This window comes from Zingiber officinale, chromosome 2B (assembly GCF_018446385.1).
Source record: "Zingiber officinale cultivar Zhangliang chromosome 2B, Zo_v1.1, whole genome shotgun sequence".
NCBI classification, from domain to species: domain Eukaryota; kingdom Viridiplantae; phylum Streptophyta; class Magnoliopsida; order Zingiberales; family Zingiberaceae; genus Zingiber; species Zingiber officinale.
In genome coordinates, this window is record NC_055989.1 from 88,328,855 (window position 1) to 88,352,465 (window position 23,611).

General features: G+C 39.8%; 3 protein-coding genes across 4 annotated transcripts; 1 reads left to right on the forward strand and 2 right to left on the reverse strand.

Moving 5' to 3' along the window:
* Positions 1-1,592: 1,592 nt before the first annotated feature.
* On the reverse strand, positions 1,593-13,491 carry LOC122046241 (NADP-specific glutamate dehydrogenase-like). Of its 2 annotated transcripts, none has more exons than XM_042606853.1 (15): positions 11,906-13,491; positions 11,169-11,298; positions 10,867-11,068; positions 10,577-10,663; positions 10,439-10,498; positions 10,282-10,368; positions 6,997-7,068; positions 6,851-6,906; positions 6,222-6,307; positions 5,574-5,664; positions 5,342-5,499; positions 5,173-5,264; positions 3,528-3,629; positions 2,660-2,733; positions 1,593-1,972 (listed from the first exon to the last, which is right to left on the reverse strand). In XM_042606853.1, the coding sequence occupies exons 1-15, from the start codon at positions 12,462-12,464 to the stop codon at positions 1,897-1,899; spliced, it is 1,932 nt and encodes a 643-aa protein (XP_042462787.1). In that variant the 5' UTR covers positions 12,465-13,491; the 3' UTR covers positions 1,593-1,896. The 2 variants fall into 2 exon arrangements, with proteins under 2 accessions (XP_042462787.1, XP_042462786.1); XM_042606852.1 differs by having other exon boundaries at positions 3,528-3,632.
* Positions 13,492-13,717: 226 nt separating this feature from the next.
* Positions 13,718-17,763, forward strand: LOC122046243 (RNA polymerase II transcriptional coactivator KELP-like). Its single transcript, XM_042606855.1, has 3 exons — positions 13,718-14,217; positions 14,305-14,410; positions 17,416-17,763. The coding sequence occupies exons 1-3, from the start codon at positions 13,825-13,827 to the stop codon at positions 17,505-17,507; spliced, it is 591 nt and encodes a 196-aa protein (XP_042462789.1). The 5' UTR covers positions 13,718-13,824; the 3' UTR covers positions 17,508-17,763.
* Positions 17,764-18,236: 473 nt separating this feature from the next.
* Positions 18,237-21,760, reverse strand: LOC122046242 (transcription factor MTB1-like). Its single transcript, XM_042606854.1, has 2 exons — positions 19,196-21,760; positions 18,237-18,515 (listed from the first exon to the last, which is right to left on the reverse strand). The coding sequence occupies exon 1, from the start codon at positions 21,378-21,380 to the stop codon at positions 19,575-19,577; it is 1,806 nt and encodes a 601-aa protein (XP_042462788.1). The 5' UTR covers positions 21,381-21,760; the 3' UTR covers positions 18,237-18,515; positions 19,196-19,574.
* Between the last annotated feature and the right edge of the window lie 1,851 nt (positions 21,761-23,611).

Here is a 23,611-nt window from a genome sequence, read left to right on the forward strand (position 1 = left end):
TAAGTCTTCTGGTCAACGCCACCTGCAACCAGTGACCGGGTTACCTCGGTCCTCGTACCCCGATACTTGAGGCAGATCCAACAAATATATAAGGGACCGAATGCATAGTAGAGTAGTGAAATGCATATAGGATAAGAATGGAGAATGTATCTTGGCCCTGGGGGCGATCTTTGGTAGATGGTGAGTTGATCATGGCGTTGGATCTGACTGCGCGGAGTCGGACAAGGCATGGATCCGAAAGACAACATGCAAGCCAGGATATGACGTCGACACGCAGGCGCAATATGACGACGACGCACAGGCCGGAATACAATGCACAATAACAGCTCATAGGCCGACTAGTAACAACGGCTCACAATCATAATAGTGGTGTGAAGGGAAAAACACAGCGGCTCGATGGCCAAAAACACAACAGATAGCTAGAAATACAACGGTGGATCAGATGTCAGATCTGCGTCAAATGCAAACTATAGTGCGAACGCCTCGGAGGACGACGGCTGCTGACCACACGGGCTGCGAGGAAGAGGGGTATATTGGAGATCTGCCTAGCGCTAGTCGGAGTCTAGGAGGCAGTGCGGTGTCTGAGGCCGAAAGGAAGAGGTGGTAGTAGACGGGGAAGGAGAGACCACCAGTAGGCGGCTGTGGGCGTCGAAAAAGATGGAGTTTGAGGCGGCGCTTGGCTGCCGACGGCCGTTGGAGGTGGCAGCCACTGGAAACGATGTCTCGGAGAGCAGTGGCCGCCGAAGGCGGCGATGCTGCCGGTGTACAGGGGGAAGGGGAGGCGGCACCGGAGGCGATGCGCGGGTTGCCTGGGCTGTAGGGCGGCGGCTGCTAGAGGCATCGCGAGCCTAACCTCGTGACGACGGCGTCTGTTTGAGAGGGAGAAGTCGACGGCGTCATCGCCAAGGTCGCGTGACGTGCGTGAGGCGGAGACGGCGTGGTGGCGTTGGCCTGAAGTGATCTAGAGGGATAGAGGCCACTGGTGTACCGGCGAGTCTAGGCAAAGGCGGTGACGGAAAAGCACGAAGGAAAGAAGACCTCTCTTCGGCATAAACAATGCTCCCTCCTTAAAATCAAATCTTACTAATGTCAAATGATCAAAATACCCTCCCTTCCAGGCCAATGTTGTTTATTTTGTAGCCTAGTTTAATACTATATAGTTTGCAATAGAGTTACAAGTTTAACGATATATATATATATATATATAATTTACCCGTATACTACCCCTGCCAAGCCAACCCAACCCAACCACTCGACCTCCTTACCAGACGACCCTCGTTGGGCAACCAAGTTACATAGCGACCGAGCGATCAGGTTGTACGGCAGCCCTATCAGAGCAACCAGACCACGCAAACAAGCCCAGCAGCCCGATAGGGCCTCCCCCGTGACAGAATTGTTTATTATATTTTGTTAATAAAAAAGAAATTTTAAAATAAAATACGCCCTCTAATAAATGAAAATTCAAAAATCCAAATGCGTTCCTTTAGAAAAATGTGGTAATTTCATTTTTGGTCAAAATTATAATAACAACAATATCTTTTTAATATTTTTTCAACACTCTTTAATGATACCACCAGTAAAAAAACAAATCATAAATAAATAATTGCATTTTATTTGTTAGCAAGCCAATTGGTTATCAGGTTCACAGTTCACTCAACAGACAACTATATGGCTCTGATGAATCCCTTCTGAAAATTCTCAAGAATGCCTATTTTACAACTAGCTAAGCTACTAACTACTTGGCACATTACCTTTCCAGTGGCAAAGCATTCAACTGGTGTAGAATGCCACGGAGACAAGGCGTGACACCGGTCGCATATTCTTTCGATGGCATAGATGACTCCATCTTCTCCTCCCAGTAAAACGATGGTTTGGTCATATGAATTGGGGTTCGATTCAGACACAGCCTTGATCAATCATTGCATGAGCAATATTGAGGAATGCACAGATGTTTCCACCATGAACCAATCCTCTGAAACAAAGGAGAAGAGACCATCATCATCACCGTCATCATCATCACCATCATCATCATATGATACGAAGAAGAGTGGAACCAAACATGAATTAATAACACGAAATACCAAGCGATGAAATACTCTTCTGATCTATCATAGCCTCATCTACACAGTGAAGATATAATCAAAGTAGAAAGTGGCGAAAGGAACTGAAAGGTCCAATTCCTTTCAGTGAACTAATGAAAATGTTTGTCAGCATCCAAGAATTGTTTGTATAGGAAAGAAAAAGTAGTATTTCCCCAAAGATTGCGCAAAAAAATGAACTTCTTGAAGGTTTCTTTTTATAAAGAGAAAATGTCCGAATCAACCATGGCAATTAAAAAATATTCTTCAGAAGGCATGAGATAGATTATTCCAATTTCCTACACAGTCATCAACTTCATGATGAATGAGATAAAAGAAATTGGAACAAAAACAAGAGAGCTCATGTTTTCACCGCTGTTATATTCAGGTCAAGTTAAGGTGCCATTAATCTAAAAACGAACATAGGTTTGATTTAAAACGAAACAAGCTCTAGACCCTCTCTATACACTTAACCATGAGCAAACAGAACTATCTGTGGATTCAGCAGGCATTGTACAATTGCAGTTAGTGAAAATTACCACTGGCATATGACAAACTAAGGTTAATTTGTAGATGCTTACTCTGGATTATCTTTCAGGTAGTTGTATTCACTCGCGGCTTTCACTGACCTCTCATACATCTGTTTCATGGTTTCCTGTATCAACAATTAACAAGAGAAGAATTACCTCGGGCATGTAAGAGGTAGGAAATGAGTGACCATAGGCAAAGTTTTATTGTCATGAAGGCAATCATACAAAAGCTTGCTGTAGCAAAAGTCAGGACAACAAATTAGATATGTATATTAGAAAACTAAAATCCCATCAATAAACTAGTTGTTTGACTGCTGACTTAAACAATCATGTGTAGTTTGCATCTTGAGAAGAATATTGAACTGTTATGCAAAAGGTGAACCCACAAAACATTTGTCAACTATCATTGAAATTGATCTGTGACCAACAAAAACCTAAAATACAGGCATTCAAAAGCTTAACATAATTGTTGAGTGTGCATCTTAGGTGGAATAATGAATCCTCATGTGAAAGATGAACCCCACCAGTTGCCTACTATAATTGGAACTTCCTATATGTAGTCATTGTCATCATCATCAAACCAAGTTTGTGTAACTACTTTGAATAGGATACATGAATCATATCCTTCCATTGAGTTCTAAATAAGGCAATATCACACAGGAATTGCCTATCTATCATCAGCAAATAAAAATCCATCAGCTTCACATAATTGTTAAATGTAGCATTTCACTTGAAATCATAAAATAAACTAATGGGAATATTTAACTATTTATCATAAACAACATGATGAAGAACAGCAGAAAGGTAGCTCCCATAGAACCAATTTTTATTTCATGGAAGTCATGTTAATTGTTTTCTTAGAAACCTTACTAAAGGGTGAGAAACTTACATAACTATGAGTAAGTGTACATGAAAGTACCTGTAATTTAGCCTCGAATACCTGTAACTTAGCATCAAAGCCCTCAGATGACCCCTGCATCATGTTGCACTCATGGCTAAGTTCAAGCTCTCCAACTGCTACCTGCTAAATGTAAAAGTGAGTATGCCATAAGCTGGACTTAACAGGTGTGCCAATGTACACATACCATTATATGGGTAGATAACTGTATGCTAGTAATATATGAGTAAGCATGCATATAGGCATGCTTACGTAGTTGGATTAAGTATACAAGAGACAATAGAAGCTTCCGATTCCATACAATTTTCAGTAATCTATGTTCTAATAAGAGGAGGAAGAGGGAAAAGAAAGGAAGGGCGCTGGAAAGGGAAAAGAGGAAGAAAGGCGCAAGAGAGAGGTTTGCTTTATTGTCTATTTGAAAGGAGAGGAAAGAAGGGAAAAAATGAAAGGAAATGAAAAAACTAGACCTTTGATTTTGTAATTTCTAGGACATGTAGGGTTAGACAAGCGTTTTCAAAATTTCTCTCAATTTCATGCCTCTTCCATCCACTTTGGATAGAAACAAAGGTAGGAAAAAGAGCTCCGAATTTTTCCCTTCCTTCCCCATACCTTTGCATCTTCCACCCAAGTAATCAAGGGAATGACTGCTATCTCCTCCTTTCCCTATTATTTGGCTCTCTTCCCCCAGTAGACACACATTTAGAAAAACATAAGTGTATTTTAAAAGGATTGCTATACTGAGTAAATTGGAAGGTGGAAGATTAGGAAAAAGCTCATAGAGACAGGAATTAGCATGTTGAGATAAATTTAGTTTTATGAAGTATAATAATACTTTTTAGGTTTTAGTCCATACGGCCCACAATTCTAAAGGGTGTTTAATTCTGCAAGGCATATAAATTTTGGCATAAAGAACATATGAGTATATCCATAGGATTCATAAAGAAAATATTGGACAAGTTTTATTTAGAAATGGCTGCATATAGTGGTCATGCCAGCCACAGATGTCCAGCATTTTTTTGTTTTCATCTTACAGGCATGATCACCAAAAAGCATATCACTTCTCATAGTTATATATCATAATCACATGGTTTAATGTTTATCCACATCTCAGAACAGTTATATCACAGATAAGACAAAGAAATCTAAGTCAAACATATTATACATGGTTTTGAGCACGTCAATAAACATTATTTCTGAGATGATGGTGAAGAATCAAGCCATTTGAAATTATTGATTCTGAAATCGTTGAGTAGCTGACCATTAATGCCAAAAGATTGTGATGTTAGGAAAGGGACTAAATTATATTTTTTATGAGTCAGTGCACTTGTCTATGTCGGACCAATGGGCATGGAGTCTCTGGGCTTCAACCGCCCTTCCGCATGCCGGAAAGAACCCTCATGCTGGAAGTAGATGAATTTATATTTTGACATGGACCACTGCACTTGTCCTAGCTTCAACAGTGTAATTGTATAAAAAACATGTTTTAAGAAATACCAAGGCAATAAATAACCTCTAACGTAAACATAGTAAGATCAAAAAAAAGGTGGCACTATCAACAGATGCATATATTTTATAAACAAATATATATGCCTGTATGCCTAAGTTCTGGATAAGCACCAAAAGCCAATAAGTTAACCTAAATCAACAATGTAAAAGAATATAATACCCCTCCAGCACTTGCAGCCTTTGCTGGAGCAACCAATACTTTAGCTTTTCTTAGAATATCAATTGCTTGAGGGGTACAGGGCATATTTGAACCTGCTTGTTAGAATGGAAGATATGTTAATAATATCGAAGAGCAAATGGGTTTCATTATAGTATCACAAGTTGCACACCTTCTACAAGTACACGACATCCAGAATTTACCAAGGCAATGGCATCAGGTTGGTCTATTTCATTTTGAGAAGCGCAAGGGAAGGCAATATCACATCGTTCACACCAAGGTTTTGCATCTTCAAAGTACTTGGCCCTTGGATTGGGTTTCAAATACTCTCTGTTAACAACATTGCATCAACATACTTCTGGGAGAAACACAAAATTACCAAGTACTGGATTCAAAAGCATCACCTCAAACTTTTTTGTTGAAGCTTAATGTCTCGAATGAGCGATATTTTTATATAGTCAAATCCATCTTCATCCAGTAAATATCCTTTGGAATCTGCTATTTAATAAAATTGTCAATAAACTAACACAAGGGGCAAAAGTTCCAAACAACCTAAATTTCTCACAGGAACATATGAAGAATTGATAACGATGTCTACACGAAATTTGACAAATGATCACGCATCACACAAATAACCTACAATGGCATCTAACATTGAGGACAAACCAATTCGTAGAAGAAAACATGGAAACAAACGTCACAACTCCTAATGTAGAATTTGCCAAAATTGTTCAAAACTCCAGTCCCATTATCAGCTTTCAAATTCTACTATACTGAAAATTGAACATCTAAGTTTGAGGCTTTCAGCGTATGTTTACCAAACTTTATAGAGAACTATGACACAAACTGTTTATGTAAAAATCTGAAAGCAGAATCATGTTTATGCTAGAATAAAACTGATGGTTTCATTGCCGACAAGGTAACTAAGATAACTCATTTTTAAAACCAATAGTGTGATAGGGTAAAATCTATTAAGTCAATGCCTACTGCCACTTAGTCCACAAGGTCAGAAGCTACATTTCTTCAAAATTCAAACAAAATTTAAAGGATACCTGAAATAGTAATTGGGATAGCACCACAAGAATGAAGCTTCTCGAGGACATGCATTGCTATCTTCCCAGAACCACTAACTGCACATCTGATGACAAAACTCAGATATTTACTAAAAGTTCAGAGCTGAGTATAGATTTACAATAGCACCATTTGGCAACTCAAGTCTCAAGATGACATGTTCACAGGAAGATAATCAGAGTGTACATATTGTTTTAGCTTTAGTTGAAACATCATAAAACATAAAGGATTCATTTTCCATTAACTATAAATTTAGTATAGGCCTAAGGCAAAGGTTGCATCACATATAGAATTCTGTAACCTATTTACTGTTAACCCTTTTTCATTCTCTCAACAATACCTAAAAGCAAAACCTTGCAGCTTGTCTAATTACCTGCAACCTGATACATGTGGGTATAGGATTTAGATCCTTGTTCTATGATAATAATGTTTTATATGTTGACAGCCCTACACATAAAGCTCAAGATGATGTAGTACAAAAGTATTAAACAAATATCAAAATGGTGTTACTCTAGAGTGTAGTAGATGGAACTGAATCCATCATTATGATTCACTATGTTATCAACATTTGTTTCTCTTAATTCTCTATGAAGTTCGAGAATTTTGTAACCTTAGTCCTTTGAGTTCCTTGTTCATCTCAGCAAGAATAAGACGTGCAAAGAAAACCTGCATAAGCAAGGCACAATAAGTTTAAAACAACACAAACTATTTCAAGACTAGAATAGCGAATACAATTTGGTACTTTCAGAAAATTACCAGTCCATAACCAGTAGCTTCAGTGCGGAGACTTGATCCAGACCAGAATATTTTTGGCCCTGTAAAACTTCCCTGCACATGGATTAAAATCAAATCCAGAAAAAAAAACTATAAGTGCTGTTATAAAGCATAGAAACATGCACAAGATTATTTGAACTCATGTCAGTTCCCATGGTAACTGAAAAGCAAATTAGTGAATTGAGAAAGGAAAAAAAAAACGCCGTAACAGATAGAAGACATCATGGATACAATGATCTATACATAGTGTGATGGAAATAGACATGCTCTCAGTGCAATGAAAATGGATGATCTTGGACTTTAACAGTTTAACTGAATCTATTCTATTTCGGTATTTCCAAACCATGTAATTTTATATGATGTGAATAGAGAAGGAGAATACATCGGCAGTGTTGATATGATACGTGATGGCTATTTCGCTCTTGAATGGTTTGTACATATGAGTGTTATGTGTTGGTGCGGGAAGCACCAGACGATCGAACTTATGTTTTGATTATGTCAAAGAGTTCAAAATTAAGGTTATTTGTTGTCTGACAAGTTTGAATGAGATTGCAAGAAAGTCCTAAGTATTCTTAGGCAAAAGTCCTAGCTGCGGTTAGGCAAGTGGAAAACTCTAGGGGGTGGTAACCCTAGGTGAGGAAAAGTCCTAGCTGCGGTTAGGCAAATGAAAAACTCTAGGGGGTGGTAACCCTAGGTGAGGAAAAGTCCTTGCTGCGGTTAGGCAAATGAAAAACCCTAGGGGGTGGTAACCGTAAGTCCTAAAGGCGGTAACCCTAGGCAGAAAGTCTTGGCGAATCGAGCGCTTCGGGCAAAATCCTAGAGTCGGAGACTCTAGGTTGAAATCCTGGTGGTTGCGAACCGGGTGGAAGTCTGGACGGGTCGTGGAGCAGACGTCTAGCATGAAGACCAGAAGCCTCGGGCGCTGAGCAAAAGTCCAGTCGATCTGAAGGACCGGTCTGGCAACCGGTAACTTCTCCTGAGAGGAGCAGGTGAAGACGCGTTCCCCGAAGAGGGAACAGTAGGCGTCGGTTCGACCTAGAGTTTCGACGAAACTCAAAGTCAGAACCGAGCAGTCAGAGACTGTCAAATTTCAGTTTATATATATATATATATATAGTTTTATGCCTATACTAACTTTATTTTACAGAAAATAAGGGGCTGGAAAAAACTGGTCCGAGCGCTAGGAAGGGGTCCAGGCGCTTGGAATTGGTCCGGGCGCCCAGAGCTGGTCAGGCGCCCGGAGTTGGTTCGAGCACACAGAACTCAAAAGTTATCACCAAGCTGATGTGGAGCTCGCAGAGTGGCCGAGCATGTGGTCCAAACTCCCGGAGAGGTTCCGGACGCTCGAAACAGCCTATAAAAGCAGCTTTGACCAAGAGCTTGAAAACAACACAACGAACGACTTCCGCTTCTTCGAGCTGCACAGAAAATGCTTCTACGACGCCCGAAAGCTCCGACGACGGTTCTACTGAAGATTTTCTTATACAAAGTTGTCGGTATTCTTTAAATTTCTAATTACTTGTAAAACTCTTTTTGTAATCTTTCCGATTGATTAGTGATTGTCCATCGAAAGCACTCTCACGTGCGGGCTTTGGAGTAAGAGTTGCCACAGGCTCCGAACCAAGTAAATTCTTGATGTTTACATTGTCTATCTTTGTTTTCCGCTGCGTATTTACTCAAAACAAACGAATTAGCCATTGTATGTGTGCCTGACTTGTTTATTTGCCTATTCCTTCCTCAGTTCTCTACTGAATTAAATTCAAAGCGATTCTAATTTCTAATTCACAAATAGCAAAATAATCAGTGAAAATAAAAGTATGTAAAAAAAGGGTTGTAAAGTTTCTAGAAAATGAATGAGCAAAAAAATCACAAATAGCAAAATAATCAGTGAAAATAAAAGTATGTAAAAAAAAGGGTTGTAAAGTTTCTAGAAAATGAATGAGCAAAAAAATCACAAATAGCAAAATAATCAGTGAAAATAAAAGTATGTAAAAAAAAGGGTTGTAAAGTTTCTAGAAAATGAATGAGCAAAAAAATCGCTAAAATCTTTGGAATATTTGACTTGCTTGTTTCAGTACAGGTTGAAAACGAGTAGTTCATAGTGAAGTAATCGTGAAAAAACTATTGTGTAGCTAATCACTCTACCCTGGGTAAATCAAGGAGTGTTAAGAATTTGCTAAAGGTATATTCATTTGTGTTATTAACTTAGATTTAATTTGTCAACAAAGATAAGGAACAAAATCTAAATTAATTATTAATAAGCATTTATGAACGGAACTCAAGGAAAAAATATATGCAAATAAACTTAACAGAGGAAGCACTATGCAAAACTTTCAGGGTGCGTTTGGTTCAGGATTATCTTTGATAACCTTAGTTATCTATCCAAGGTTATCAACGAAAACCTTGTTTAGTTTAGGTAATAGATGATTCCCGAGTAATGTTTCATGCCCGACACGTCAGCAAAAAGGACATGCAGCTGGAATCGGAAACCTTGGAAAACTGAGATTTTTCTTGATTCTAGGGTTAACGAAATTTTTTTACACAAAATACCCTTGAATAAGAGAAAAATATAAAGAACAAATTAAAAAAACTTTAAAAAAATGTAAAAAAACATTAAAAAATTTAAAAAATAGAAAAAACCTAAAAACAATTAAAAAATAAAAAAATGGGGAAAAATTAAAAAAATAGAAAAAACATAAAAATATTTTAAATAATAAAAAAATTAAAAATATATATATAAAAAATAGAAAAATAATATAAAAATTAAAAAACATAAAAAAATAAAACAAGTAAAAAAAATTTTAAAAAATAAAAAACCGAAAAGAAATAAAAAAAATAACGCACATAAAAATAAAGAAAAACGTGAAAAAGAAAAAAAAAACGTAGAGTTTAAAAATAATAATAATAATAATAATAATATATGGTTAGTTTTGTAAATAAGGGTAATATAGTAAAATATTAAACTAGGTTATTTATTAAAACCTTCAAACAAATAAGTTTTTGTTGCATTACCTAAGTTGAATCAAATAACACTTGGTTATGTTTTATTTCCCATAACCTTGGTTATGTGATTACTTGGTAATCACATAACCAAGGTTATACATGATAACTTGAACCAAACGCACCCTCAAAGAAATTCCACATAACTATGTTAAGGCTAAGCATGTTAATGCAGTCAAAACATTTTGAGCTTAGCCACTATAGAAGTAAAAGGTTTATTGCTGAATAATTGTATGCTGGTAAGGAGGGTAAGGAAGGAATACATACCTGAAAATGGCCAGTAAGACGCCTATACTGGCCAAAGAGGTAACCCATTTCTTTTGGACCAACACCCATGTCTTCTGCAGGAAGATCCTATAGATCAGAAAAAAATGTAAATTTCCTTCTACAACTATTCAGCTAGCACAAGAATTATTTTTCTTACCTGGTCAGGACCCAGATATTTATATAACTCATCCATAAAGCTTTGACAGAATCGCATGATCTGTTATGACTCGTGCATGTTAATTATACTAAAATAAAACAAGATGCTGTTACATAACAGGCTCAAAATAAGAATTACCTCAGTCTCACTTTTTCCCTTTGGATCAAAATCACTCCCTCCCCCGGCTCCTCCAAACTTATATGGAGATAAAGCATTTTTTAAGGTCTGCAATAAGAGAAAATGTTAAAATTTGACAACTTTTTCTAGTACTTAGCAAGCAATTGACCAAGAATCTCAAGTACAAACATAATTTCTGACTACTAAAATGAATCAACGAGATTCCTAATCTAATAAACATTTAGTATGACTAAGAAAGGGCCTATGACAATTTGAAACGAAAAAAAGAAAAGAATCTAAAATTTATTTACCTGCTCAAATCCAAGAAATTTTGCAATACTCAAGTTCATTGATGGATGAAACCGAAGGCCTCCTCTACATGGACCTAGGACCTGGCTAAACTGCACTCGAAAACCTCGGTTAACATGAGTCTCTCCCCTATCATCAACCCATGGCACTCGAAAAAATACCGCTCGCTCAGGTTCCAATAAACGTTCCAGGATATGGACATAGCTGCCAAAGAAATGTAGTGTTTGAATGACCATCATCGAAAATAGCATTTAACTGAGGATGTGCCACTTTCTAGAACACATTAGCGTTTGTAGGTACTTACTGAGAGTTCTTCAGCAATACAGGCTCTAAAGAATGAACCACCTCTTGAACAGATTGTATAAACTCAACTTCATGAGGGTCCCTTCTCAAAACTGACTCAAGAATGGAACTAGCAGACTTTGACATTAATGCTAGGTTTCCAAGTAGAAGTTGAAAAGAGAATATTTAGTATAGCAGAGGATAAAGAGTCAACATAATTTAAAATAAATAAATAACTAAATAAACCACAGATGAAATGATCAACTCATGGACTGGATGTTAAATTATAGTTTTGATTTATGAGTAACAAATTGAAGATCTAATTCTTTGATAATCACAAAATGAAATCATTAACATGCTCTTGGCAATACATCTTTATTTCCAAGTTTAGAGCACATGCCATCAAAAAACTCTAGTATCTATCATCAATAATGAAACAAACGGATCAACCACAGAATTTTGACAAAATCTCTAACATTTTCATTTCAACATCATCCATCAGTTGTGGCATCTAAGTGCTTTAAGTAGCACAAAGAGAAACAACTTGCTGTAATAGTTTTCTCTATCAGGAAGTGATTGTAAGAAGATATATAGAAAGTAATGAGACATGCCCTTTCAGAAGCATTTTAGGCTTGCATTTGGGAGAAAATTAAGTATCTCAAGAATCACAGTTACAGGACTTCCCACCTAAAGTTACCGAAGTGTTGATAACTAGGTGGGGAGTAAGAAAAAAGGTGATGCTGCAAAAGACATACGAACCTTTGACATAAACAGGTCTATCCACAACAGGAAGACCCTTGTCCTTAGATGCCATCTGGAGACGAAGAGCTTCCTTATGCAGCAAGCTGTTGTTATGTTCTTCCAATGCGCTCATTTGCATATTCCTACTCCCTTCATTTCCATACGGATTCCTCCGATGTTTCCTTCCATACTCTCTACAAACTGAACAGAATATCCTTGCTGTACTTTCATGCATATCTACATAGGCCCACTTGTAGGTATCTGCCCATTCCTCCCTCCACTTTTTCACTACCTTCTTCTTTCTTTTCCCATGAGGTGCCTTCACTAGTTGAGATTGATCATCAGTGAGAACCTGAGATGCCAAAAGTATCTGCTTGTGGTCATCTTGATCATCAGGAGTGACTGATTCATGTGTAGGTACGACTACAAGGGTAGTGCTGGAGAACGTTGGGTCATCATCTCCAGGTCCGATCTCCAAGTCAATTTCTTCCCCAATCCCTCTCACGACCATATGATGGGCTGTGGCCCGGGCCTGTGCTTGGTGGAGGAGAGTAATCTCATCTATACTGGAATTCATGACGCCCCCAGTGCCTTTCTTATCCTGAATTCATTCCTATAACAAGATTTAATCCACTAAAAAACACTTCTTTCTACACTATGGTCTGTAACACTGCATGTAACATCAGAATAAATAGCCTTAGACATGACAAGTGAAAATACTTTGTTTCAGTTCTTCTGATCTCAAAACCTGAACTAAGCCCCACCGCATTGCTACTGAAAGTGTAAGAATCAAAGCCCTGTAAATGATCGATTAATTCTGTCTTCTGTAAACGACTGCCCCAACACTAAACTTCCAAGCAGCTAGAGCAATTGCGACTCGATTGGGTATTATTAACATGAATCTCATCAAAAGAGGGGGGAAAGCAAAGAAATGGCACAGGCAGGAAGTATTCTTAATAGAAATCCAGATAAGACAATCAGGAAAGAATCGATCTTAAGCTCCTTCAGTGACCAAAAACCGCCTTATGGTGAAGTAACACTTCGGATCTCAGCCAAAAACGAAGCGCATAGAAACAATCTTCATTCTCACTTCTATCCTCCGTAAACAACTGCGTCAACAATAAAAGTTCGGAACTGCTAGAGCAACTCCGACTCAATTGGGTACTCTTAACGGAAATCTCATCTATAGAGGAAAAAAAACATGGCACTGGCAGCAAGTCTTCTTAATAGAAATCCAGATAAGGCAACTGGAAAAGAACTGATCTTAAAGCCTGTTCAGTGATCAAAACCGCCTTTTGGTGAAGTAACACTTCGGATCTCAGCCAACAACGAAACGCACAGAGACAAACTTCAGTCTCCCAGCGCTGCAGTGGAGGAACCCTAGAAAACTGCGAAGAATGAAGAAGAGAACCGAAGCGACAAGCACTCGACCGTTCAGCGCGACGCGCACCTCCACCGATTGCCCGAAGGCGGAATCGAGAAAGCTCGTCGAGTTGGAGAAGAAGGGTGAGCAACCCAAGAAGCGCCTTCTCTCCCTCTCTCTCTTCTCTCTCTCTCCGATTTGGGTCACCACCGACTCGCTTCCAGAACCGTCGCAACGGCGCACGACTATTTGTTCGGGTGCGAACACGAACTATTAACCGCCGTCCGATCCCATCGAACCCCTTAAACCAACGGCCAGATGTAGAAGTTGCGCGCATAAGTGAAACGGATTCCATTACGTGCGCAATGAGAATTATCAATTGAACCGGTTCGGGCTGTTAATAAGCCGGTTCGGGCCGGAACATCAGCGGGCAGCTTTACCCTCTATTCGAATTTAAACTCGTTAAAATGCAAACTAAATTTATTTCAGTGGAAATAAAAAAATTATTAATACACTACGAAAAAGGGGTTCGGCTTAGACGAACCCGGCGAGAGAAGTCGCGAACTCCGACGCGATGGAGGAGGAGCTGAATCAGAAGATCGAGGCGGCGGTGGTCGAGATCCTACGAGAATCCGACATGTCCACCACATCCGAAGCCATGGTCCGCTCTATGGCCAGCGATCGGCTCGGCCTTGACCTCTCCAGCCGCGGCCGCAAGCTCTTCGTCCGCGGCATCGTCGAGTCCTTCCTCGCCTCGCAGCAGGACGAGGATGAAGAAGCTGCTGCCGCCGCGGACGCTTCCGGATCCGGTCCGAAGAAAGAAGAAGAAGAATCTGGGGAGCAAGCGGAAGCAGATCAGGAGGAGGAGGAGGAGGAGGAGGAGGAGGAGGACGAGGCGGGGCGTTCCATTAAGAGGAGTCGCAGACCTAAAGAGTTCGACGACGAGGGCGATCTCATCCTTTGCCGCGTGAGTCAACTGCTTCTCCTGATGGTTCGGATTTGGTAAAACCCTAGGGTTTCGTGCTGAATCTTTCGTTTATTTTGTCGTCGGCAGTTGTCAAATAAGAGAAGGGTGACGCTTCAGGATTTCAGAGGAAAGACCCTGGTGTCCATCCGAGAGTACTATATCAAAGACGGCAAAGAACTGCCTTCCTCCAAAGGTATGCTGTTCTTCTGAGTCATTCTTTTGTTGCTGTTGTGGTTTCCCTGTGTTGGGAAAAAACAAAGTTCTCAAAGCCCCCAAAAAGGCCCCTGGCGACTGGTTTTGCTGTCAGCGTCCTCTTTGTCCCCATTAAGTGTCCGTTTCAACTAGAGGCCTCTCTGTTTGGAAACCTCTTCTGGAGTGAAAAGAATTCTTCCCTTTGTCGTAGCTTTTCCATGCTGCATACAGTGCTCCGATCATCATAGATCCCGCCCGTTTGAAAATTCCTTTATTAAATAATGCTAAATTTAAGGACTTTTATCCTGTGGGTGACATACAACCATGGTTTAGCACAATATGGCTGTGTCAAAGTGAATATTTAGAGCATTCTGAGATGCATGGAGAGGTAGAATTAGTTTGAATTCAAATCTTTTCATCATTTTGTGTGTTTGGATGTGAGAATTGGCTATGATGCATATCTATACATGGTTGTCAATTTATGTGCAAGTTGCCTTTCACTAGTTCAAATGCCTTCATTTTTACTTAGTACCTAATTGAACTTCTGAAGGCCACCAAAATAGTGTCTTGACAAGATATTTATGTATCCCAAACCTCACTTTTTTACTCCGGTTGAACATTGGTAGGTAACATGTATTTCTGCTTTAGTTTTGCATGTTTTGAAAGTGAGAAGTGATTTTGAAGCACTTTTAGACATGTTTCACTAGTCTATGTATGCATGTTATCAGGAACAAAAAAATGTGTTGATTCTTTTAAGGGTCCAAATGAGCAAATCTTCACAAAGTTCTTCAATTTGAACTGTCATTACATCCATGTTGCAAAATATTTTTGTCTGCCCCAGACCTCACCATTTGAACTCTAGTTGACATGGATTGGAACTAAATATTTAACCATGCATCTATGGATTATTTTTATGTGGTTTAGATGTGTGATTTAGCTGTGGATCATTAAGCACATGGTCCAAAGGCCTTTATTTTCATAGAACCTTTAGTTTGCCCTTTATTTTAAACCCTTTTGACATCCATGTGATTTAAGGACAATTGATCACCACTAGGCCACAAAATTATGTTTTCTAAAAGTTGTTCTGTACACAAACGAACAGTGTTGGCATTCAAAACTGTCCTGAATAAATGTTTAACATTGTCTTTACTAGTGGTAGAGGTGTAAGGAACTAGGGTATCTTTTACCAACAAGAGGAATGGAGATGTTCCATTGATCATTTTAGACATTGTTGTTAGGGGAAAACTCAGGTGGAACTAGAGGGTATGTTAAAGTCATAATGCTTCAGCCTTGTTGTGTTGAAGTTGTATGGTACACTCCATTTACGCACTTTATGGATATTTCAGAAATTCCTGGTTGTAGAGGGTTGGTTACTGCTATCTCCAAGAGGTGGGATTTAGAAATGTCTTTCAATGTTTAGTAAAGATAACCTTTTTGTGTTATCAATGTCGCACTCATATTGCATTTCAAGAACCCCTCTATTGATTTAAGGCCCATTGATCAAGGTGGACAATTCGAAAAGAAGCTTTTTTACTCCTGGTACCTCATGGAAGAGGGTATGCAGAAGTGATGTCGAAGAGGGCATTTTAGATTTTTGTTGTTTGTATATATTTGATTGCATTTAGCATTGCAACAATCATCCCTTCTAAGTTGATAGAGTTAGTTGAGTACTTGGATAGTTTAGGTAGATATAATTGCGCTGAAGCTGTGTATTCATATTTTGCTAGTCAAATTCCACCCTTAGGTGAACTTTTGTGAAGGTCTAATGGAACAGGTGCTAAATATAATCTTCCATATCTGAAAGGATGCATTCCTTCCTTTGTGGTTAGTTGGGATTTTTTACTTATGTGAATAGTTATAAACAATTCACAAATCACTAACAAGAAGTGTCTTTGATAGGTATGTTTCTATGAGCACATTTTTGTATGGATAAACAAAAACCTTGCTGATGGTGGTGGAGGATAAATACTAGTCATGTCTCTATGGTCCATTGACTTATAGATTTCGTGAATGTCAACAATGTCTATCAAGTAGGGTTGTAAATGAACCAAGTGTTTGTGAACAAGCTTGGTGTTCGGCTTGGTAAGAGTTTGTTTATGTTCGTTCAATATACATAAGATTAATTAAACAAACAAGCTTGAACAGCTCGTTAAGCTAAATAAACAAGCTTGAATACATATGTATTCAGCTCTTAATGTTCGTGAACAATGTTCGTGAACAACGTTCGTGAACAATGTTCACGAACCATATTCATTAATAAAAAATTGTTTAATATGTTAAATAAACAATAAAATTAAATAAAATAAATAAATTTAAATTATCAAGTTCAATAACCAATCAAACAACTAAAAGTTTCAAACAATCAAACAAATTTGAATTGAGAATTTGATAATATCTAAATGAACCAAATTCAAGCCAAGTTCGAACCAAGCTTTAATTGAGAGTTTGATAACATCTAAACGAACCAAGCTCAAGCCAAGTTTCAAATAAACTCAAGCTCATACAAAATAGATCAAGCCAAGCTTGAACATTCATTTCAAAAGCTTGGTTCATTTTAAGCTCGGCTCGGCTTGGTTATTTTATCAAACAAGTTTGAACACCTCAAAGTTCGGCTTGGTTTGACTTGTTTATAGCCCTACTGTCAAGTCGCATTTGTTGTATAAAGTATCGTTCGATGACAATATAAGAAGGGAATGGAGGAGTGGAGGAGGTGATGATGGTGAGGAATTGAATGACAGGGTCACCAGGGCAGGTGAAGTGGGGGAGCATTGAGTTAGAAGGGAATGATTGAACGTTAGGGAACTATCTGGCTTTAGAATCCGCTTTCTGCCTAGTCACGACATTTTGTTGAGCCTTTTGGCACTGAAGGGATTGAGATTTGTTTTCTCCTTTTTTTTTCCCACATATGTTCACTTTTCTCTTTGCAACTACAGAAATCAATATGCATCCCTATTTACTGCCCGAATTAAATCTTGTATGCCTTGTGTGCTCATGCTGTATATCCAGGAATAAGTCTGCCAGTTGAACAATGGCAAGCGTTTCGGAATGCTGTACCTGATATTGTGGCCGCAATCAAGAAGCTTGAAGGATCAGACTAAAAGAACTTCCTAAAGATCGGCGTCACATGTTTTGATGAAGGCCTGAGAAGCATCGGCATTTTGGGTTATCTTCAGGCCTAAATCTTGTGTAGGTTTGTTGTGGAGATTTTGAAGCCCTTTCTCCGTTCTGAAAAATTTTATTTGGATTTCAAAAGGAAAAAGGAGAATTGTAGACTTGTAAAATGAGAAATTGTACCCAAAAATTTTATCTGATTTGTTGATGAGTGGGTATAATAATATTGTAATCTTAAAATAAGGGTAAATTGCTAAAGTTATTTTAATTTAAACTATTATAAGTTTACAAATCCAATAAATTTCTCATGGATTTATTAATTCTTATTAATTTATAAGTTTAGTATTAACGATGAACCACCAAAATTTGAAACATGCAACTAATAAATATGAAGAAAAAAAAAAGAAAACATTCAAACTAAGATGGTAAAATTATAAGTTGAGCATAAGATGTTAATTAAGAAACCTAATCTATTATAACAAAAGATAGTGGCAAAAAAACGAATACATTTACCTTCAACGTTTCTGTAAATCTATTTCAAGATCAATACGGAGAAAATAAATTATGAATAATTATTAATATTTGAAATAGTGACTAGCACATAAGAGAGGTATTTATCTCAATTTTATCGAGATTTGAACTTCAGACTTCATAATGATAATACTTCATGCTTCATGCGTTAATCATTAGACCGTTCTGAAAAAACAACATAATCATCCATCTAAAGAAAGATAAATCAGGATCAATTTATAATCGACAGTATTTATTTAAAAAAAAGATAAATAGGATGTGCGAGTGTTTTTTTTTTTCCGTGAAACAAGAAACTTAACCTAAAGTAATAAGCCAGGTGGGGAAATTTTGCAATAAAATCAAAGTAAGCATGCAGTCTTTTTTTCTCAATAATGTGTAGTTTAGTGGCAGATGTTACCCTCCGGCAGAAAAGATTGGTCGGACTGCTTGCTTTCGCACGCTGCCCTTTCCTTTTGCTTTGTTTACTGGGCACAAGCGAATTAAAAAAGTTATAACATAATGCACGTGAGTAATTTTTCAAAGCATGTCTTTGTGAGTAACAGCAAAATTGAATGATAAAAGTATTTTATAAATCAAGTTGCACTCATTTGTGCCCAATTTTTCAAGTGTAATTGAGCAGAATACCAACCGAAAGAACTTATTTTATGGCACTGAATCAAAATTTAAGATGAGCACGTTTTGCCTGAGATAACTCCTACTGTTCCAAGAAGACTTCACAGACTAAAACAGGTAGGCAAGTGTCAATTCTAAAGAAAAATGGCAGCTCTAGATAGACCAGAGGGAGGCAAGTCTTCAACCAAAGCAACTTCAACAAGCTACTGGTTCTTTGTTTCTTGCGTCATAGTCGACTGGAGGACAAAAAAGTTGATCTAAATGTCATCAGATTGGAAGAGTAACCAAGTGTTCTAGAATTATTGCAGTAAAACTAGGACTTCTCTATATTTCTATTGATGCCATATAAAAATTTTTAGAAAAAGCTCCGTCGGCCATTTCAATCTATACAATCATGTAGGATAGTGTGACTGAGTGGGAATGACATACTAATTTCATGCATCAGTGTAGAATTAGTGTTTGATCTTGTGGTAGACAAACATACATGGTAAGCTTTTACAAGTCCAAAGATGTTGATACAGAAAAGTCATACCAGATTGCATTGGTGATTTCTTGAAGAGAAAATTGCGCCAGAATTCTTGATCAACCAAACTATAGGAGGCAGCAAAATGTCTAGAGTGGGACATATTTCATTCCTGAGGAATTAGGAAATGCCATTGGCCAGATAACTCCATCACATTGCCAGTGAGAATAGAGGAAACTACCAAGATATGTTCAACCAAAATTACTTTACTGAATTCTCTGTAAAACACTTCGATGCCGAACTCTAGGAAAATGGTGAGGGACCTTACAAATGAGTGGTGAAGTCGCAGATTGTTAAATGATAGTATTAGCTATTATCGACATCAGCTAATTTGCTTATCAAAGCCTACCATGATAAGCTTGCCATAGGGGGTATTAACACCAGAGTTTCAATGTAGTGTATCACTCAATTCATGAGTTAGAGAAGCCATTAACTTCTCCTTGGTAAGTTGCTCAGTTCCAGGGGACTTCACTATGAAAGTATGAAGGACGCTGTCAGTAGAAACAGAAACCTTGGAGTCCACCACATTGATATGTGAATCTCTGAAAGCTTGAATGACCTTGGAGACAGGGTGCTTCTCTAGAGGGCAACTCACTTGAACAATTACCTCATCCTGGGTTGATTGGATATCAACCTCGGGACAATGAGCCTGATGTTTGTAGTTCATGGATGATGGATCACCCCACATTTCCCTCTCTGCTTCCATCTCCTTGAGCTTCTTCTCGATCACAGTGATGTAAGAGATGGCATCTCCGAGCAGGGAGGCCTTGTCCATCTTCGAGATGTTGGGCACCACAGCTCTCAGAGCGTAAAACTTCTGGTTAAGCTTCTCCCTTCTCTGGCGCTCAGCTTCGACATGGTTCAGCGGCTCTTCCCTACCGTTCGCTGGCTTCCGACCCCTCTTTCTTGGCCTGCGCTCTTCAGTTGCGCCTTCTTTATCTTCTTTGAATGGAAGCTCGACATCTGAGAGCTCAGAGTCAGCTGTACGGGCACGGTCCATCAGTACACTAGTAGAAGGAGCATCGGCCAACGTCCCAGTGCTGAAATCAATTTGGCTCGACTGTGACAGTGGGTGTGAACGCAATTTCTGGTGCAGCCGTGGCTGCTGCTTCTTCTGTTGGAGGAGGTTGATCCTCCGGCCATCGCCAATGACTGTGTCAATTTGTCGAACAGAAGGCGATCCATCGAGGAATTTCTGCTGAATGGAGTTCGAACCGGGTTGATTCCATTGAAACACAGTAGCACCGTCGCTTAGTGGGTGGCTCTTTGGATAGAGAACGCCGTGCTTTGCTATTATGCCAATTGGAACTTGTTCCTTCTTCAGGTTCGGGTCCCTTTCTTTGGCGTGGGAACGGCGAGTGCTCCGATCTTTCCCAAAGATCTTCGGAAACTCGGCGACCTGATCGCCTTTGCCAGAGCGCGAAGCAAAAGCCGGATCGATGTTCTCGTCTGTATTTTCCCTGATCAAAGTAGCCGCCTTAACGTAATCCTGCCCGAAAATGGATCTGATCATCTGCAGCGCCTCAAAACTCTCCGGCAACGCCTTCGCCGATCCCAATTCGAGCACGCCCGCAACACACGGCACAAACACGATGGTGCGGAACCCTGAAGACCTCGCGAGATAAGCCCGCACGCAGTAGTTGGAGCATCCAGGAGACGTCAATTCCGCCTCGGATATCCATATGTGCTTATCTGAAACAAACGCTCTTCCGGGAGCATCCTCCCCTTTGGAAAACGAGAAGTACATCGACGCGAGGAAGTAAATCTCAGCACCCGTGATGCGATCGAGCTGGAGCGCGTAATTCTCGTCGTCAGACCCGCCGGATAGCGCATGGAGCCGCTCGAGCACCCGCTTCCGCATCTTCTGGTGCGCGCAATCGAGGGGGTTACGCGGGAGGGCGCCGCTCTCCTCCTCGAAATCCCCAACCTCGCGACAGTGTCCGTCGCCCCAGCCCAGGACGAGTTCCCCGGCCTCCGACCGCGAGATCTGCCAGAAGATGGCGTAAGCCCAAGCGGAGCCGGGATCCTCCACGACGTGCTGGAGCTTGGTCTGGAGGTCGTCATCGCCGCCTCCGATAGCAGTGAGATGGCCGTCGGGGAAGGCCGCGTGCCTGGCGTTGAGATAGTCAAAGGCTTGAGGACCGAGCACCGCTACCGCCATCTGCTGGTCATCCTTAGTCCAAAACGCGCCCATCGCCGCCCGTATCCTGCTGAAACTCGAATCTCCACCGATTCACAGATCTTGATGCTTCACCTCCACCATTTGCCTCACAAATCGCAGCTTGATCGAAACCAAATCGGAGTCGAAGAGGAGTGACCAAGCCGATCAACTAGGGTTTGGAGGAGGAACAAAGAAGAGGAAGGCGAGAGGCGGAAGCAACAACCCTACCGGTCTCGTAAAGGGAAGAAGCAACGGGGGGAAGACGGCGGAGAAGCAAGCGGCCGAGTAGCTAAAAGTAATCGACGGCGAGGCGGGGCTCGTGATAATCGCCCTTAAATAGAAACGTGGGCGGAGCTGAGCCGGCTCGAGAGAGCGGAGCCGGAGCAAGCCGCGCACAGGTAGTTGGGCGAAGGAGAACGTAGGCTGCGATTAACCGCATAGATATGGGTCCGTGCTTGGTACAAGTACAGTGACTTTATGCGGCCTCAGTCTCTCGCAAATCTTCCGTAGGGATAATGTCGATTGTCGGGCCACAATTTTTTATTCTAATATTAAGAAATAAATATAAATTTATATTTCCTTTTTACTAGTTTCCGTTTTGAAAATTTTTAAAATTTTGTGAATAAAAAAGAAAACCTTTTTTTGTCACAATATAATATAAAGGAGAGTCACCGTGATAACGTGATCGATACCCGATCGAAGTGATGGGTGATAAGTGGCCGTCAGTCAAACTATCAGTCGATCGGACGGCCAGAACAGGGGGCGTCTTGGTTTTCACGAATCACGAGGCCGTCTCAAGCTTTGCGTGACGCCTCTATTTCCGTTGTTTATTTCACGTGTAACCCATGCGCCCGCCGCGATATTAAATAGTTGAGAGCCGATCCGAGCTGACAGAGCCGAAAGGAGGGACCCGATAAGCTGCGCCGCGACGGGGGGAGGCCCACGTGAGTAGCGCGTGAGGCGGGTGGAACGTGGGCCGCATTGAACGGTATCGGGAGCGGGTGCTAAATCGCGTTTTGGACCCTGAAACTCATCAAATTTCCTTGCGGCCTTCTTTGATAGAAGAAGCGCAAATTTAATGTTGAGATGCAAACGAATCGAAAGCCTCGACTCTTGTTTGAAATATATTTGATTCGTTTTTCAAATTATCATAGTCCATGAGCCGTTTGCCAGTTAAATTTGAATCGAACTCAGATTATTTTTTAATTTAAATATGTTCAAATTAAAATATGACTACTTATTCAATTTAGTCATTCCGTGTTATTATTCAATTCGGTTCGAATCAAGAACAATTCCAACGAATCGAATTGAATTATTAGAGTCAAAACTATTTATATTTTTAATTTTAAATCAAATTTGAATATTATATATATATATATATATATATTAAATTTAAATTCAAATATCCATACTATTATTCAATTCGTTTGCACGAGTAATTTTTTATTTAATAACATATGATGGTCAAATTGTAATACATGATCGAAATTAGGATGCCCTTTCTTTCAATAAATAAATATTTTATTGGATAATAAAAAAAATATTTATCTTTTATTATTTAAAAAGATAGTAATTTTTTTTGGATCCTTATTGATCCGGTAGTAAGGAGGAGGGACCCCCCTTTAAGCAGAGTCAACGCTGTAAGGATCCTTCGTACGGAGGCTAGAGAGGGGGGTGTGAATAGCCGACCCCAAATCGTCGTTTCTTTCTACAAAACGTGTTAGCGCAGCGGAAAATAAACACAGAAACGAAAAGGAAAGAAGACAAACCTCAAACAAACCGATGTAACGAGGTTCGGAGATGATACTCCTACTCCTCGGCGTGTCCGTAAGGTGGACGAGCCCTATCAATCCGTCGGTGGATGAGTCCCCGGAGAACCGGCTAATAAATGCTCCTTGTGGGTGGAAAACCTCGCCACAATACTTGTAACAACAAGAAGGAGTACAACAGATACAAGAAAGCAAAAGACAATATGAAACACTTGCTTGCCTTTCTTGTTGACTGGAGTGATGAAGCAGCAGCTGACGAGAATCCAGTCGAGAAGCTCACGCGAAGCTTCAGCTGCGAGGAGCTCAGCAAAGCTCTGATAGCAGGTAAGAGCAGAAGCTCTAGAGCACAAGAACAGAAGTTCTAAGGAGGAAGCAATGGCAGCAACGAAGCCCTGTAGCTTCTTTTATACCTGCGAAGAAAAACACGAAGGCGTCGCAACGGCTAGTGCCCTGATCGGTCCACAGACCGATCAGGAGTGTGCCTGATCGGTCCAC

What these genes read in the sequence shown, in the direction of transcription:
- LOC122046241 (XM_042606852.1), bottom strand. Translation starts at nt 12,464, where the DNA reads ATGAATTCCAGTATAGATGAGATTACTCTCCTCCACCAAGCACAGGCC. An exon ending in AATATCTGGGTCCTGACCAG is followed by an intron (nt 10,369 to 10,438) that starts GTAAGAAAAATA and finishes TCTGATCTATAG; the next exon opens with GATCTTCCTGCAGAAGACAT. An exon ending in AAGCTACTGGTTATGGACTG is followed by an intron (nt 6,907 to 6,996) that starts GTAATTTTCTGA and finishes TTGCTTATGCAG; the next exon opens with GTTTTCTTTGCACGTCTTAT.
- LOC122046243 (XM_042606855.1), top strand. Translation starts at nt 13,825, where the DNA reads ATGGAGGAGGAGCTGAATCAGAAGATCGAGGCGGCGGTGGTCGAGATC. An exon ending in GCGATCTCATCCTTTGCCGC is followed by an intron (nt 14,218 to 14,304) that starts GTGAGTCAACTG and finishes TGTCGTCGGCAG; the next exon opens with TTGTCAAATAAGAGAAGGGT. An exon ending in AGAACTGCCTTCCTCCAAAG is followed by an intron (nt 14,411 to 17,415) that starts GTATGCTGTTCT and finishes CTGTATATCCAG; the next exon opens with GAATAAGTCTGCCAGTTGAA.
- LOC122046242 (XM_042606854.1), bottom strand. Translation starts at nt 21,380, where the DNA reads ATGGGCGCGTTTTGGACTAAGGATGACCAGCAGATGGCGGTAGCGGTG.